The sequence below is a fragment of the Siphateles boraxobius genome, unplaced genomic scaffold (genome assembly GCF_051911475.1).
Source record: "Siphateles boraxobius isolate OS27281-9 unplaced genomic scaffold, OSU_SipBor_1 22, whole genome shotgun sequence".
Classification (NCBI taxonomy): domain Eukaryota; kingdom Metazoa; phylum Chordata; class Actinopteri; order Cypriniformes; family Leuciscidae; genus Siphateles; species Siphateles boraxobius.
In genome coordinates, this window is record NW_027508833.1 from 16,865,255 (window position 1) to 16,882,007 (window position 16,753).

Consider the following 16,753-nt stretch of genomic DNA (forward strand, 5'->3'; position numbering starts at 1 on the left):
TAGTTTGCAATTAAAAAAAGTACTTTATTACTGTAAACAAAAACTCCTGTTATAAACAAAATATAGCTGATATAAACATGTTTTGTTTTAATATAAACAATAAACCTGTTTACAATGCACAATCAATCTCTTATTTACATTTTGAGTGAATTCTGCGCATGGTAACTCTAAAACTCATATGACTGGCCATTGCATCCCTGCGCTTAACTGTGAACACAAACACAATGTAAGTAGTTTTACACAAACACAGTGTAAGTCGTTTTGTTTCATTACTGAATAACACTATATTGTGTCCTCTAGTGCAACGGACTTGACTGTACTCGAAAAGGAATAAAAATGTCCAAGTCCGTATATCCAAGTCCAAGACACTATATATACTGTGCTACTGTGCTGTGTGTGTGTATATATATATATATATATATATATATATATATATATATATATATATATATATATAATGAATACAAGTTTTTTACGAATCAAAAGCTTTATTAGTTTTTAAACACATCTCTGAAAATACATTTACAAACATTCAGCTTATTCACACCAACTTGCATTAGCCCATAACAGAACAGAACCCTTCTTTACCCCATAACAGAACGTTGATTAAATATGTAGCTTATGTAAAATTTTGCAAGCAAAAATCACCAAATAAGCCCTATATTACAGCAGGAAATAAATATGTTTTGAAATCAATATGAACATTACTCAAAATATAAGACAATGCAGTTTACAGAGAACATGCTTTTTAGTTTGGGCAGATAACGAAATAATATAAAAACTGCTTCTATTAAAATAAAATATCAATATAATGATGATCTATCTAAAACAAATGATAGCAAAAGTAGGTTACACTCAGATTGACTATTATATACATTTTCAAAGGCAACATGTATGGTTTCCACAAACTTTAACCAAAAGAGTTGGTTAAAATTTGGAACTGTGCCTTCTGATCATAACAGATTAAATTTGATTCAAAACAAATCATTCTTCAGTGTCCACTAGTGGAGATTTCAAATGAAACCACAAATAAATGTCAGACTACTTCAGTTTCTACTGTGCTGTCTCAAGCCTAAAAGGACAGGTAAAGAGAAATTTTAATTAGAAAAAAACTTTCAGGTGAATCAAAAGCATGTCAAATTCCACTAGGAGAGTCAATGATTCATGATCTTTAAACTTCAGGAGTCAGCTGGATTTATAATCAATCAGCTGGTATTATCCTAAGCTGCTCCCACAGTTCAGGAATCAGTACGATGTTGTCCAGAAGTGCTCAAGGGATCACACATATCTCTGACAATCCTCTCAATGGGATCTGTGACATAAGAAAGAAAGTTAAAGTCAGATACATTGTCAGACTCATCTGTAAAGAATGTGTAACTGACCCTTTTCACAGACAGTGGATGAAGCGTTTACACAGTTATCAACATCACAAATCTAGTAAAGTTTTTCATATTTTCATTTATGACACTAAACTTTTGTGTTATATTACCATGGCAGTTAATTACAAAAAATGAACATGGCTGCAAGGGTGTTCCCTTTGCGTTGCTCAAAGGTCAACACGTACTAGTCCGCTCAGTCAATACCGCGTCAGTAGCGTACATCTACCGTCAAGGTGGTCTACGCTCCCGCTGTATGTCGCAACTCGCCCGCCACCTCCTCTTATGGAGTCAGAAGCATCTGAGGTCGCTTCGAGCCTTTATTTTCCCGGAGCCCTGAACTGTGCAGCCTATGAGCTCCCATGGGTTCAGCCCCTCCCTGGAGAATGGCGACTCCATCCCCAGCCAGTCCAGCTGGTTTGGGACCAGCTCGGGGACGCACAGGTAGTCCTTCAGGTTTGCCTCCCACGACTCGTCCCAGTGCGCCCTGTTTTACTCCCTGATCGAGGGCACTTTTGAAACGGACGCACTGGCACACAGCTGGCCACGGGGCCTCTGCAAGTATGCGTTCCCCCCAGTGAGCCGTCTTGCACAGACCCTGTGCAAGATCAGGGAGGACTAGGAGCAGGTCATATTGGTTGCGCCTCATTGGCCCATTCCAGACCTGGTTCTCCGAACTTTCTCCTCGCGACAGCACCTCCCTGGCCAATTCCTCTGAGGAAGGACCTCCTTTCTCAGGGACGGGGCACCCTATGGCACCCTCGTCCCAATCTTGGAACCTCCACGTGTGGCTCCTGGACGGGACGAGGCAGGTTTGAGTACCCTACCACCACCGGTGGTGGCTACCATCACTTCTGCTAGAGCATCGTCTACTGACATGCCTATGCGTTGAATGGAACCTCTTCATCAACTGGTGCTCTTCTCAAAAAGAAGATCCAGGAAATGCCCGATCAGTGTCATGCTTTCCTTCCTGCAAGACGGGTTGGAGCGAAGACTGTCTCCCTCCACCCTGAAAATGTATGTTGCCGCTATCGCCATACATCACAACGCAGTTGATGGTATGTCTGTGGGAAAGCACGACCTGAAAGTCAGGTTCCTGAGAGGAGCAAGGAGACTGAATCCTCCTCGCCCTCCTCTCATTCCCTCTTGGGACCTCTCAGTGGTTCTAACTCCCTGCAGAGTGCTCCCCTTGAGCCTCTGCAATCAGTCAAGCTTAAATTTCTGTCAATTAAGACAGCACTCTGGTTGCATTGACCTCCATCAAGAGGGTAGGGGACCTGCAAGCATTTTCCGTTGACGAAGCGTGCCTGGAATTTGGGCCGGCTTACTCTTCCGTGTTTCTGAGACCCCAGCCTGGATATGTGCCCAAGGTTCCCACCCAGGTGGTGAACCTGCAAACGCTGCCCTAGGAGGAGGCAGACCCAGCCTGGGCACTGCTCTGTTCAGTACGAGCCCCTGCCTACATAGACAGAACGCAGTGTTTCAGACCAGCTCTTTGTCTTTTATGGTGGGAAGCTGAAGGGAAAGGCTTCTCCAAGCATAGGTTGTCTCACGGGATGTGGACGCCATCGCTTGGCTTACCAGCAGCAAGGTCGACCATGCCCCCTTGGTGTGACAGCCCACTCCAGAGGAGTGTGGCTTCCTCTTGGGCTCTAGCGCATGGCGCCTCGCTAACAGACATCTACAGAGCTGTAGGCTGGGTGATACCCTACACATTCGCCAGATTCTACAATCTCCGAATGGAACCTGTGTCCTCTCGTGTACTCACTTCAACCAGCCATTAGGTGTCTCGCCATTCCACTCCACGGACTGGATACGTGCGGTATTTCCTCAGGTGAGCTTCCCCGACAAGCACTGAGTTCTTCCAACAGTGCTGACGTCAATGCCAGTGTCTATTGCCTGCGCGTTGGCTAGGTGCCTCCGTGTGCATGGTCCTCCCTCTGGGCGATCCCCACATGTGTATTTTCACTGTAAGCCTCTCTGAGCATGTTTCTTTCCCTTGGCAAGCTGTGAAGGTGGCGTGATTAGACTGGAACCCCATTCGTCGTCACGACGGAACTCGTAGTGACAACGAAAGGGAACGTCTCGGTTACGTATGTAACCCTTGTTCCCTGAGTAGGGCATGGGGAAGTTCTGTCTTCCTGCCACTCCGCTGTACCGCGGGGATCGCCTGAGTTCAGTCTTGGCTCCTCAGCAAAGAAACATATCTGCATGTTGCCGGCGTCCTCCTTTTATACCCACGAGGTGGGGCGGAGTTGCGCCATGCAAATTCCACAGAACCATGGCATTTCTTTGCCATTGGTTCGTTTTGTAATACTCGAAGTCGATAGGCTTTCTAAGCAAAACCCCATTCATCGTCACGACGGAAGTTCTAATACAATGGCTGAGGAAGTGACGGCAAATTTCAATATTTCTCTAAATATTTTTTCCCTCTTGGATTGTCATGGAAACACTATCATGGATTTTTCCTTTTGCTATTAGTGCAAAAATGGCATCGTCCTGGTTGCGTATACAACCCACCGTTTCCTGAAGGAGGGAACGGAGGACGTAGTCGACGTCGACTGAATGGGGATCACGCCAGGGAGCCTATCATCTTCGAGTACTATTCAACGAGCCAATGTAATTGGTGTGCGTGATTCGCCTCACACACTTCGCCCCCACGGCGCGGGTATAAATACGGAAGTGGATGCATGCTCTGGTTGCTTTTTCGCTGAGGAGCCGAGCGTAACCCGGAGTCCGCGGTGGTCCAGCGGTAGTGGCAAGGGGACTACGTCCTCTGTTCCCTCCTTCAGGGGACGGTGGGTTGCATAAGCAACCAGGACGTTCACTTTCAGTCGATAAAGTCGGACGTGGTTGACGTCGACTGAATGGGGATAACCTTTAAAAACGCCACTAAAGCTACCACCTTCCAGTGCCTAGACAAAAGCCTCCTGATGCCCACGCAATTTTAAGGCGGGGAAGGACAGGGCTTAGGCCAGGGAAGTCACTGATGTTCCTACAGGACCACTGGAAAAGCGTTCCTGTACATTGGAAGGAAGGGACGCTGCGGAAGGCACATCCTACCCGAAGGGAGGTAATGTGGAGAATACACATATGAACTGGGCGAATGACCAGGCAGTACGACATATGGAATGTCACTGGGGTGGCTCCAGCCTAAGACGGGGCTCGAGGGAAGGGACGAGGGACTCTGCTGAGGGAAGGGACGGGCTCGCTGTAGGGAGGCGTATCGTGGAAGAATACACATATGGGATCACCGTAGGGACCGCAACATATGGACCCAGCCTAACACAGGTTCCACACTGCTTACGAGTGGTAGGCGTAACACCAGACACTCCGCACGTCCGACGTCGGAGGGGTGAGGAGGAACTCAACAGGGTTTGGATTGAAGGAACTCAACTGGAGTAGAAGGGCGCACGTATCCAGTCCACATGAGGGGAATGGCGCAGCAAGCCGACAATTGAATCGGGCTCACAGTGAAACTGGCTTCATGAGAAGGGAGCCCACGGCAAGCAGTGGTTCAAACTAGGTGTCGCCCAGCCCCCAACTCTAAAATCTGTCAGCAAAGCACTCTGTCAACACCCAGGTGGAGCAAACACTCATTATAGAGGAGCTCAACACCTCAGTGGACATGAGCATCTAGGAATTTTTCACATGTTGTGTGAAGGCAGTGCTCCTGCCTTTTTGCGCCCATCGCCCATCCCTTCCCTCTCTGGTGAATTCCTAACAGATAAGAGCTGGTCTGAGGTCTAAGGCTTGCATTCTGTACACGTCTAAATGCTATGAAGCGGACGGACAGAGAAAGCCAGGGCTGGGTCTGCCTCCTCCGGGGCAGCGCTTGCAGGCTCACCACCTACTCCTATTACGGGAGAGGTAGGAACCTTGGGCACAATCCAGGCCGGGGTCTCAGCTCGTTAGAGTTAGCCGGCCTGAACTCCAGGCACAATTCGTTGACCGAAAGCGAGCAAGTCCCTACCTTCTAGTAGAAACCATGCGAGCAGGAGAACTGATTTAACAGAATTTTTAACTCCATGCCTGCAGAGGCTCAGGGGCGGTCTCTGCAGTGCAGTTGCACCAGAGATAAGGCCCAAGAGGATAAAGAGGGACGCAAGGATTTACATTAGCTCGCTCCCTCAGGAACCTGACGATCAGGACGTGCTTTCCACGCTTCTGCATCATGATGTGCGTCAAGAATACAGAGGCAACATTATCTTGAGGGTGGAGGAAACAGCCTACTCCAACCCATCTTGCAGGAAAGAGAGCACTGAAATGATCGAAGCTTTCAGGATCTCCTCATGGAGAGAAGACTCACTCAACGACTAGGTTCCACTTCTAATGCGCAAGCACACCACCTATTTAGGGGGTGCTCGCAGAAGTGATTGTAACTATCACATGTCCCTGTGATAGCCACCTGAACCTCTGCTTTCAGACGTAAGACCACCCCCGGAATCTCCAGGGGTAGAACGCAGGTGCCATCGTGCCCCGTCCCTGAAAAAGTGTTCGGGGGAAGTCAGGAAGGCTGTCGATGGAAACCAGGTCTGGTTGGGCCAATAAGGGGCAACTATGAAGACCTGCTTCCTCCTGACTTGGCACCGTAGGTGCAAGCGATGGGCGCAAAAAGGCAGGAGCACTGCCTTCACACAACATGTGAAGATCACTGAGCTTCAGGACCATTTCTGTTCAGCACCTGAGTGTGATAAGCAATGTTCCCTCTATTTTTTTTTCTTGCTGAGCAAAACTTTTTTCTATTGAGCGGACATATTTCGCCACCTGAGCAAAAATATTCTTTATACCTGACCTGTACAGCATACGTAGAAACACAATGGTTTCAACATTCAGTTGTAACTTTTAAATGAATGTGGCTTTTCTATTTTATTTGACCCTTGATAGTTAGGGTATTAAACTATACCACTTATTGGTATTAAATCATATTTTTGAAAAACAAGCAGTTAATTAAGAAGTCACTAAATTAAGCACATTTGAAACAGTGAAGCACTCACTTTTCCGCCTTCTAACCAGCCGTTAACACATACAACACCTTAGAAATTTGTTGCTGTTAAAACAGCAGTTGAGAGCTCAAAGCTCGCGATCCCCGCTGCACTCGCGCTGTAGAACACCGACACACTCGCTCGTTGTAACAACAGCACTCTTCAGAGACATCGAACAATCGGCTCCGAAGCAAAAGGCAACTAGTGCGTGCATCCACTTCTGTATTTATACCCGCGCCGCAGGGGCGAAGTGTGTGATGCGAATCACGCACGCCAATTACATTGGCTGGTTCAATAGTCTTCGAAGATGATAGGCTCCCTGGCATGATCCCCATTCAGTCGATGTCGACTACGTCTGACGTTATCAACTGAAAGGGAACTGCTTGATGTCTCCCATTCACCACTATAAAAGTTTATCCAACTATGACGATTTCCGCTTCGGAGAACCCCAGAAATGTGAAAAGGGTCCATTGACACTTAACATACTGTATGAAGTTACGAGACAAGACACTCACTGCTATACGATGCTGCTTTAGAAGTCGTTGGACTCTTGTCTGATCAATCAGAATGGCAATGTCACCCAAAGGTTTGTCCAGATCTTCAGAATATCTCTGGATCAGAGAGAAAGGCACTCCGTAACGGCCATGCTGAAAGAAAGAGAAGAGAGATCAATAAACTATAGTACTTTGTACGCGCAGTTCGCACATGCGCACAGAATTTGTTTTGCACTAATCACTTATTCCACAAGGTGCCAACACTAGCCAAGGCCATTGTGTCACAGTAGAAACTAAATAGATGGAACAACAACAAAATTTTGCAGAAGATTGCAACAACAGACTCCTACATTGACAAGCCCTTGTGGGAGGGGATTATGATATAGCTGCAACTTTAGTCAAAGAAAAGTCCCTGTTTTGTTTTCAGAAAGTTGAATATAACCAGAGTCAATTTAAGACAAGTCATTTCAATCGGCGGCCATCTTTGAAACGCCTCTCAGGCATGCAAGTTGAAAACTGTTTGCCAAGCTTACGATTAAATTTCATATTTGAAATCACCAATGAAATCTGACAACAACTGTCTCATACATTTTGTTTCTAAATGCTCAAATCATGACAGAAAAAAAAAAATTCAGGCTGGATCAAGCTAATGTGCATGCGCAGTGGAAGCGATTGGCTCTTATTTAGAAGGTGGGACTTATTCCGCCATTCAAAACAATACAAGTGATGCGTCTTGTGTTATTCTATAGTCTTTGGTCAAAGTCCCTTTCACGGAAAGTCTGTTCACTCGGCGGCCATATTTGCAACGCCTACGGGCAGCTATTTCGGGCATCCAATACAACGTTCAATCTATTTGAATGGGGGAATCCTGAAATCTCAAAAACTGCTTGCTGAACTCACAATTAAATACCATATTTCAAAACAGCAAGAAAATCTGACAAGAAATGTTCTTTCCTATGCTTAAAAAAAGCTTTTTTGGGGGGGGGACCGAAGCTTGAAACGGCAGCTGCATGATGTTATGACTTTACCAATCAGCGATTGGCTCTTTTACTTAGAAGGCGGGACTATTCAGCCGTATTGCAGATTGCAGTTTCTCCCATTCATGAGTAATATGAGTGAAACGTCTTTCTATATCTATAGTCTTTGCTTTAGTTTAAAAGAATACAAATATTTTTTTCAACAAAGATGAAATATTCTAGAGCACATGTGTTGACCGCCTGCATTCACATGCTATTTAAATAAAGTATACTTGAAATCACATCCTTGACGATCAAAACAGACCGAAGACAATAAGTGTAACATTTTATTTAATGAAATAATTGCACTACATTTTATTTCAATAATATTTATTCTTTAACATTTTATGTTTAGAAGTACTAAACAATATTTACCTCTAAATGATTCACCATTTATATATAATACAAATGCCAGAATAGTTTAAAAAAAATCTAATTACTTACTTTTATAAGGTTTTGGAATTTGTAATTACAGAGCCCCTAAAGGGACATGGTAAGGGGAAAAAATGAGATGGAAGGAAAAATAATGTCAATGCTTTTGCATTCTCTCCCCTGAGAAACTGAGAAACAAAAACTTTTGACCTGTTTGCGAACAAACAAAAAGCATTAACTAATATCTTTTCCTCCATTCTCTTCACCTTGTCCCTTTAGGGGCTCCGTAGGATATATATATATATATATATATATATATATATATATATATATATATATATATATATATTTATATATATATATATTTATATATATACATATATAGACATTAGACACAAAATCTTCATTGTGGCTGATTTGTAGATCGTACCCCATACAATAGTTCTGCATTTTCATATTTCCCATTCTTTTCCAATCACAAGTGTGACTATTTTCAAAGATTATTTACCCTTTTTCAATCATGCCCACAATTTGTTTGTGTTCATACACCAAGTGCGACATAAGTCATCAAGTTTTGTACCATTCCAATGAAGTAAAAAAAAAAAAAACTTTTTAAAATGCATTACTTTTCAGTCTAAATTACCAAAAAACACAAGAGGGTTATCTGCAAAGACAACATCTGTAATATATAAGATTAATCAAGTCATAAAAAAACAGATACCTTGTCAGAATATGGCTCATCTGTGAGGTTGATGCCATCAGAGCATAACTTCTCCTCCACTAAAGTCTCCAGGTTGGCTATTTTCCCAGAATGAACTTTCTTGGCGGGTCTGTAAATGAGTGACTTGGAGTTCCTGGGAACTTCCTGGCCAGAGTTCGTCTTAGATGATGTGCTTGTGGAAACCTCATTTCTCCCGACGCTCTTTAATAACGGCAGTGGAAGAGGTTTTGGAGGAATAGGTGGTTTTATGCGCTGTGTGCTTGGAGGACGATCATCTACAGGAACCTCTTCATACTCCACCACTAAAACGCTTGAGGACAGCTGAGGTCCATATACAATCTCTTCAAACTTAACATTCTCCTGTACTTGACTTGAATCCTCCTCAGTACAGTCAGACAATTTTCTGTCCAGATGAAGTTCCTCTACTGAGAAGTAACGTTTCAACAGCTCAGTTTGAGTAGACTGATGATCCAGGGCGCCACAACTGCGACTCAGGGGTTTTCCTCCGAGGATGTAGTGGTTCCTTCCGAGATGAAGGTCCTGCATGGAGTCGACCTGCAGTGGAAGTGGAAGGTCCGGTCTGGTTTTTGGGCTCAACCTGCTGGAATGGCAGAGGGGTGGGATGGGAAACTCAGGGGAGGAGAGATGGCTGGACTCAAAGCCTGATGAGGACCTGCTTAAATGAGACGTCTTTTTGCCTTTGCCTACAAGAAGATTCATGTGAAGAAGATGTGATTCAACATGACAACAACACACAGTTAAAAATTTGTCATACGAGTTTGAAAAGACACAATTGGAAAGATTATTTTTTTTAAATCATACATTATTATTAAGTTTAGGGAAAGTACAGGTTTTTTCTTCTTTTATTCAGCAAGGATGCATTGAATTGATAAAAAGTTACAGTTAAGATTTATAATGTTACAAAAGATTTATTTTTCAAATATGCTGTTCTTTTTAACTTTCTATTCATCAAAGACAAAAAAAACAGCATTACAGTTTTCAATATTGATAATAATTATAAATGTTTCCCTTTCAGTCGATAACGTCAGACGTAGTCGACGTCGACTGAATGGGGATCACGCTAGGGAGCCTATCATCTTCGATTACTATTGAACGAGCCAATGGAATTTGGCGTGCGTGATTTGCATCACACACTCCGCCCCCGTGGCGCGGGTATAAATACGGAAGTGGATGCACGCACTAGTTGCCTTTCGCTTCGGAGCCGTTCGTCTTTGATGTCTCTGAAGAGTGCTGTTGTGTTCAACGAGCGAGTGTGTCGGTGTTCTTGCGGGAAGACCTCTCCAGTGTTAGTGTTCTACAGCGTGGTGCAGCGGTGATCGCGAGCTTCTCAGCTCTCAACTGCTGTTTTAACAGCATCAAATTTCTATTGTTTGTTTGTGTGTTGACGGTTGGTTAGAGGGCGAGAAGTGAGTGCTTCACTGTTAGTTGAAAGACTATTCAGTGTTTGCCGCGGTCATTCCCTGTGTGCTCCGGCACTGGTGACGGTCCCATTTCCTAAAAGAGCAACACGGGTGTGAGTGCGTCTTTTTCAAGATGCCATTCCATCCGTGCGTTTCTGGGTGCGGTCTGGCACTATCCCCCTCTGACGGTCACGAAAGTTGTGTCGCATGTTTGGGCTTACAGCATGCCGAGGCAGCTTTCGTGGATGAGTCATGTTCTCACTGCGGGAACATGACCATCTCGGTGTTGAGATCTAGACTCGCCTTCGTCAAAAGCGTTGGTGCAGTCCCCACCTCTGGGCCCCGCCCCTGTTCTTCCTCTGGGTTACCTTCCCAGAGGAGGACTGGGGTGCCGTCCAAGCTGGGTGATCTGAGGATCACAGTGAGGGGTAATCCGCGCGGCCACGCCCCGTGGGTCCCTCACTCCTCTTTCACACCGCAACCGGTGGAGCTCCCCATTGATCCCGCTGGTCCCTCTGTAATGGACGGGCCAGCCGTGTCATTTGGGGCCCCTCCAGGGGATACGTTGTCAATCGCAGCATCGGAGGGGGAGCTGAACTCTGGAGATGATGACTCGGCTGCACTGCCTCCCTCCGGGAGACCAGTGTTGCCCGAGCCAGATCCAGAGATGTAAGCTATGCTGAAAAAGGCCGCCGAGGCGGTAGGGCTCGTGTGGAACCCTCCACCGTGTCCCGAGCCGTCTCGGTTGGATGATTGGTATATCGGGGCGGGCCGTACTGGTTCTCAGTCCGACGCCCCGGTTCCTTTCTTTCCTGAAGTGCATGAGGAGCTTACGAGGGCATGGATGGCACCTTTCTCTGCCAGAAACCGCCTGAGTAGCTCCTCCCCCCTCACTACCCATGATGGGGGAGCGGTGAAGGGTTACGAGGCTATCCCTCCGGTGGAGCGGGCCGTTGCGATGCAGTTGTGCCCAACGGCGGCCGCTTCCTGGAGAGGTGATCCTCGTCACCCCTCTAAAGCCTGTAAGTTCTCGTCCGCTCTTACGGGCAAGGCTTACAAAGCTTGTGGGCAAGCCGCTTCCTCCTTGCATGCCATGGCGTTGCTCCAGGTCCACCAGGCCCAGGCACTCATGAACATGCACGAGGGTAGTTCGGACCCTGAGCTCATGGGTGAGCTCCGCACTGCAACTGACCTCGCCCTCCGGGCGGCGAAGGTTGCAGCTCGCGCGGTTGGTTCGGCGATGTCCACACTAGTGGTCCAGGAGCGCCATCTCTGGCTCAACCTGGCCGATATGAGAGAAGCGGACAAGGTTCGGTTCCTGGACTCTCCCATTTCCCAGGTTGGGTTATTCGGCGACGCTGTGGAGAACTTTGCCCAACAGTTCTCTACAGCTCAGAAACAGACGGAGGCCATCCGGCACATCCTGCCTCGGAGGGACGCTGCTGCCTTCACCCGCCCCCCGAGGTCAGATCCTCCGCCTGCTCGTCGCCGAGGGCGTCCGCCCGCAGCCGCCTCAGCTCCCGCCGGACCATCGCAGCAGCCTTCACCCAGGTTCCGGCGCGGAGCCGGCCGCGGAAGGGGCGCCCAGCCTGCTCCAGGCGCTGCCAAGCCAGGTGGTAAGCACCAGCGCAAAAGAAAACGCTGAACCTGGACGGGCTCTCAGGGATGGAGGAGTTGCTTGTGGAGTGGTCGCCGATCCACTCCCTCTGGCTGGTTGGAGGGCCGGCTGGAGTTTTTTGTTATGTGTGTGTGTCTGTTCCGCGCTGGCCCCTATAAAAACGGGGTCAGCGGTACCCACATATTCAGAAAAAGAGCAATTTTTCTATTCCTGAGTCCCAAGTGGGCCAGTCTGGCGGGTGTGACCCTGTATCAGCCTTACATCCCCCAGCTTCCCTTGGTCGCCAACAGGCAGCTTGGGGCGTTCGAGGACCCGGTCGTCCGCCTTCTCACGTCCCCTGCCGCTAGTGGAGACAGGTGCTGCCCCACCTCAGGCTCGGCTACCCCGCTCAAGTCAGTGATGGTCACCACATTAGGTGTTGAGCAGACGTGCTCCTGAAAATTCAGTGATATTCATCACACCGAGTGTGGAGCAAAAGTGCTCCTGACTTGTGCGTGTTTATCTTATCCTGCTGGCGAAGGATTTGATATAGCCGCCCTCCAGCCGGTACGAAGGCCAGTCGAAGACTCGCCCTTCGTGCAACTAGGTGGTGAGTCGTGACCATCTTGGCCCAAGATTGGTCTGCAGCTTTGACCTGAAAGACATGTGCTTCGGATCTCTACCCCCCGCACCGCAGGCCATCCTGAAGGTTGCGTCTAATGGTGGAGTATCAGTGCAGTGTCCTTCCCCTCGAGTGCTCCAGAGCCCGTTGGGTCGTCAGGTCAACTGGAAGAGAGTAATCTCGCCCACGGGCTGAGTATCTCTTTTTCAGTTTTGGAGAGGTACTCGGTCTAACACGTCTCTCCAGTGAGAATGTGTTCGGCTGGTGTTGAAGTGAGAAAGGGTCCCACTGAAAAGATTCAGAGGCTCCTGGGGTATACGGTAGTCGCAGCCTTTGGCTTCCTCCATATGTGACCGCTTCAGCGCTAGCTTCACGATCGAGTCCCGAGGTGACCGTGGCAGAGCAGCTCACCCTGTGTGACTATAGTTCATCCCGGTCTGCTGCCAAACCCTCCTCAACAGAGGGGCCATGTACAAAGGGCGTGTTTTAACGGGGGCCTGGGCCACCCCCGACTACACGGGCATTCGTGCCTCGAGTTGTTAGACATTGCGGCCGTTACGTCCCCTGTATGTCACAAACTCTCCCGTCACCTCCTCCTTGGAGTCAGACGCTTCTGAGGGCGACTTGTTCCACTCCTCCCGCTTACTCAATCGTGCCGCCATCGAGCCTCACGACAGTTATAGCCAGGGCAAGTGGAGACTCCATCCCCTGGGTCCGGCTGGGTCATGACCATTCCGGGCCGCTCAGTTGCCCCCCCGGTTTTATTTTTCCGCCAGTGTTTGGGTAAACCGAGCGGACTAACCTTGGACAAACACTGGGTCTCAGCTGCCCCGGGGGCCCGCAGAAATGCGTTTAACCCCAGTGAGCCTTCTAAAAGTGACGGCGACTCAGGGTCGCCTTGCGCCTGCTCAAGTCAGTGAGATCATCACACTTCATGTTGAGCAGAGTTGCTCCTGAAACTCAGTGAAGTTCATCGCACTCAGGTGTTGAGCAGCAATGCTCCTGTAGCTCAGTGAGTCATCACAGGTAGCTCAGTGAATTCGTCACACGCAGTGCTGAGCAGAAATGCTCCTGGTGCTCAGTGAAGTTCCTCGCACTCAAGTGTTGAGCAGAAATGCTCCTGAAGCTCAGTGAGTTTATCACACTCAGGTGTTGAGCAAGAATGCTCCTGAGGCTCAGTGAACTTGGCACACTCAAGTGCTGAGCAGAAATGCTCCTGTCGCTCAGTGAAGTTCTTCGCACTCAAGTGTTGAGCAGAAATGCTCCTGAAGCTCAGTGAGTTTATCACACTCAGGTGTTGAGCATGAATGCTCCTGAAGCTCAGTGAACTTTTCACACTCAAGTGCTGAGCAGAAATGCTCCTGTCGCTCAGTGAAGTTCTTCGCACTCAAGTGTTGAGCAGAAATGCTCCTGAAGCTCAGTGAGTTTATCACACTCAGGTGTTGAGCAGGAATGCTCCTGAAGCTCAGTGAACTTGTCACACTCAAGTGCTGAGCAGAAATGCTCCTGTCGCTCAGTGAGGTTCTTCGCACTCAAGTGTTGAGCAGAAATGCTCCTGAAGCTCGGTGAGTTTATCACACTCAGGTGTTGAGCAGAAATGCTCCTGAAGCTCAGTGAACTTGTCACACCCAAGTGCTGAGCAGAAAACGCTCCTGAAGCCCAGTGATCTTCACATGTTGTGTTGAGCAATGCTCCTGTCTTTTGCGCCCGTCACTTGCACCTACGTGCCAGGTCAGGAGAGGAACAGGTCTTCATAGTTGCCCCTTATTGGCCCAACTAGACCTGGTTCCCATCAACAGCCTTCCTGACTTCCCCTGAAAACTCTTCGGGGACGGGGCACGATGGCACACGCGTTCTTCCCCCGGGGATTCCGGGCGGTCTTACATCTGAACGCGGAGGTTTAGGTGTCTATCACAAGAACATGTGATAGTTACCATCACTTCTGCGAGCACCCCCTAGAATTGGGTAGCGTGCTTACGCCTTTAGAAGTGGAACCTAGTCGTTGAGTGCGTCTTCTCTCCAGAGGAGATCCTGAGAGCTTTCGATCACTTCAGTGCTCTCTTTCCTGCAAAATGGGTTGCAGTAGGCTGTTTTTCTTCACCCTCAAGGTGATGTTGCCTCGGTTAAACGACGCTCATTGTGTTGCAGAAGTATGCAGAAGCACGTTCTGATCGTCAGGTTCCTGAGGGAGCAAGGTCTTGTAAATCCTTGTGGCCCTCTTTATCCTCTTGGGCCTTGTCCCTGGTGCGACTGCACTGCAGAGACCGCCCCTGAGCCACTGCAGGCAGTGAGTTAAAAAATCTGTTATATCAGTTCTCCTGCTCGCGTGGTCTCTACTAGAGGGTAGGGACTTGCTCGCTTTCGGTCAACGTATTGTGCCTGGAGTCTGGGCCGGCTAACTCTCACAGGCTGAGACCCCGGCTCGGATTGTGCCCAAGGTTCCTACCTCTCCCGTAATAGGAGCAGGTGGTGAGCCTGCAAGCGCTGCCCTGGAGGAGGCAGATCCAGCCCTGGCTTCTCTGTCCGTTCGCTTGGACGTGTACAGAATGCAAGTCATAGACCTCAGACCAGCTCTACAAATATCTGTTGGAATTCAGCAGAGAGGGAAGGCTGTTTCCATGCAAAGTGCACTTAGTGCTTGCCTTCATTTCGGTAAAGATCCGGGATGCAACATGTCCACTTAGGTGTTGAGCTCCTCTATGATGAGTGTAAAGTGCTCCGCCTGGGCGTTGACGATATGCTTTGTTAAGACAGATTCTAGAGTTGGGGGCTGGACGACACCTAGTTGAACCGCTGCTTCCCGTGGGCTCCCTTCTCATGAAGCCAGTTTCACCGTGAGCCCGGTTCAAGTGTCGGCTTGCTGCGCCATTCCCCTCCTATGGACTGGATACGTGCGCCCTTCTACTCCAGTTGAGTTCCCTTAAATTTGAACCCTGTTGAGTTCCTCCACACCCCTCCGACGTCGGACGTGCGGAACGTCTGGTGTTAGGCCTACCACTCGTAAGCAGTGTGGAACCTGTGTTAGGCTGGGTCCATATGTTGCGGTCCCTACGGCGACCCCATATGCGTATTCTTCCACGATACGGCTCCCTGCGGGGAGCCCGTGTCTTCCCTCGGCAGAGTCTCTCTGCCGTCACTGTCCGGTGTGTCTCCCCCGTCTTAGGCTGGAGCCACCTCAGTGTCATTCCATATTTAGACTGCCCGGTTTCCGCCCAGTTCATATGTGTATTTTCCACGTTACCTCCCTCTGGGTTGGACGTGGCTTCCGCAGCGTCCCTTCCTTCCAATGTACGGGGAACGCTTTCCCAGTGGTCCTGTAGGAACAGCAGTGACTTCCCTGGCCTAAGCCCTGTCCTTCCCCGCCTTAAATTTGCGGGGGCATCAGGAGGCTTTTTGTTTAGGCACTGGAAGGTGGCAGCTTTAGTGGCGTTTTCAAAGGTTATCCCCATTCAGTCGACGTTGACTACGTCTGACGTTATCGACTGAAAGGGAACGTCCTGGTTGCGTATGCAACCCACCGTTCCCTGAAGGAGGGAACGGAGGACGTAGTCCCCTTGCCACTACCGCTGGACCACCGCTGACCCCGGATTACTCTCGGCTCCTCAGCGAAAAGCAACTAGTGCGTGCATCCACTTCCGTATTTATACCCGCGCCGCGGGGGCGGAGTGTGTGATGCAAATCACGCACGCCAAATTCCATTGGCTCGTTCAATAGTAATCGAAGATGATAGGCTCCCTAGCGTGATCCCCATTCAGTCGACGTCGACTACGTCCTCCGTTCCCTCCTTCAGGGAACGGTGGGTTGCATACGCAACCAGGACGTTCTTGAGCATCATATTAGAATGATTTCTGAATAATCATGTGACACTGAAGACTAGAGTAATGATGCTGAAAATTCAGTTTGGCGTCACAGGAATAAATTACAATTTAAAATATATTAAAATAGAAAATGTTTATTAATATTTCACAATATTACTGTTTTACTGTATTTTTTATCAAATAAATGCAGTCTTGGTGAGCATAAGAGACTTCTTTAAAAACCATTAAACAGCATTTTTACTTGAGCCAGATCATAGACTGACGGAAAAGATCATGCAAAGAGAAACTGATTTGTTGTGCATAGTGATGAAATATATAGTTTAAGAGTGAC

At 48.2% G+C, this 16,753-nt stretch overlaps 1 protein-coding gene across 3 annotated transcripts in view; it reads right to left on the minus strand.

Moving 5' to 3' along the window:
* Positions 1–468: 468 nt before the first annotated feature.
* sash1b (SAM and SH3 domain containing 1b) overlaps positions 469–16,753 on the minus strand; it is a 159,929-nt gene continuing 143,644 nt past the window's right edge. For all 3 annotated transcript variants that reach the window (XM_077238795.1, XM_077238796.1, XM_077238797.1), the window contains 3 exons: positions 8,965–9,668; positions 6,877–7,008; positions 469–1,312 (listed from right to left, as the gene is read on the minus strand). In XM_077238795.1, the coding sequence (XP_077094910.1) occupies positions 1,271–1,312; positions 6,877–7,008; positions 8,965–9,668 (878 nt within the window). In that variant the 3' untranslated portion in view covers positions 469–1,270. The remainder of the gene's footprint in view (positions 1,313–6,876; positions 7,009–8,964; positions 9,669–16,753) is intronic.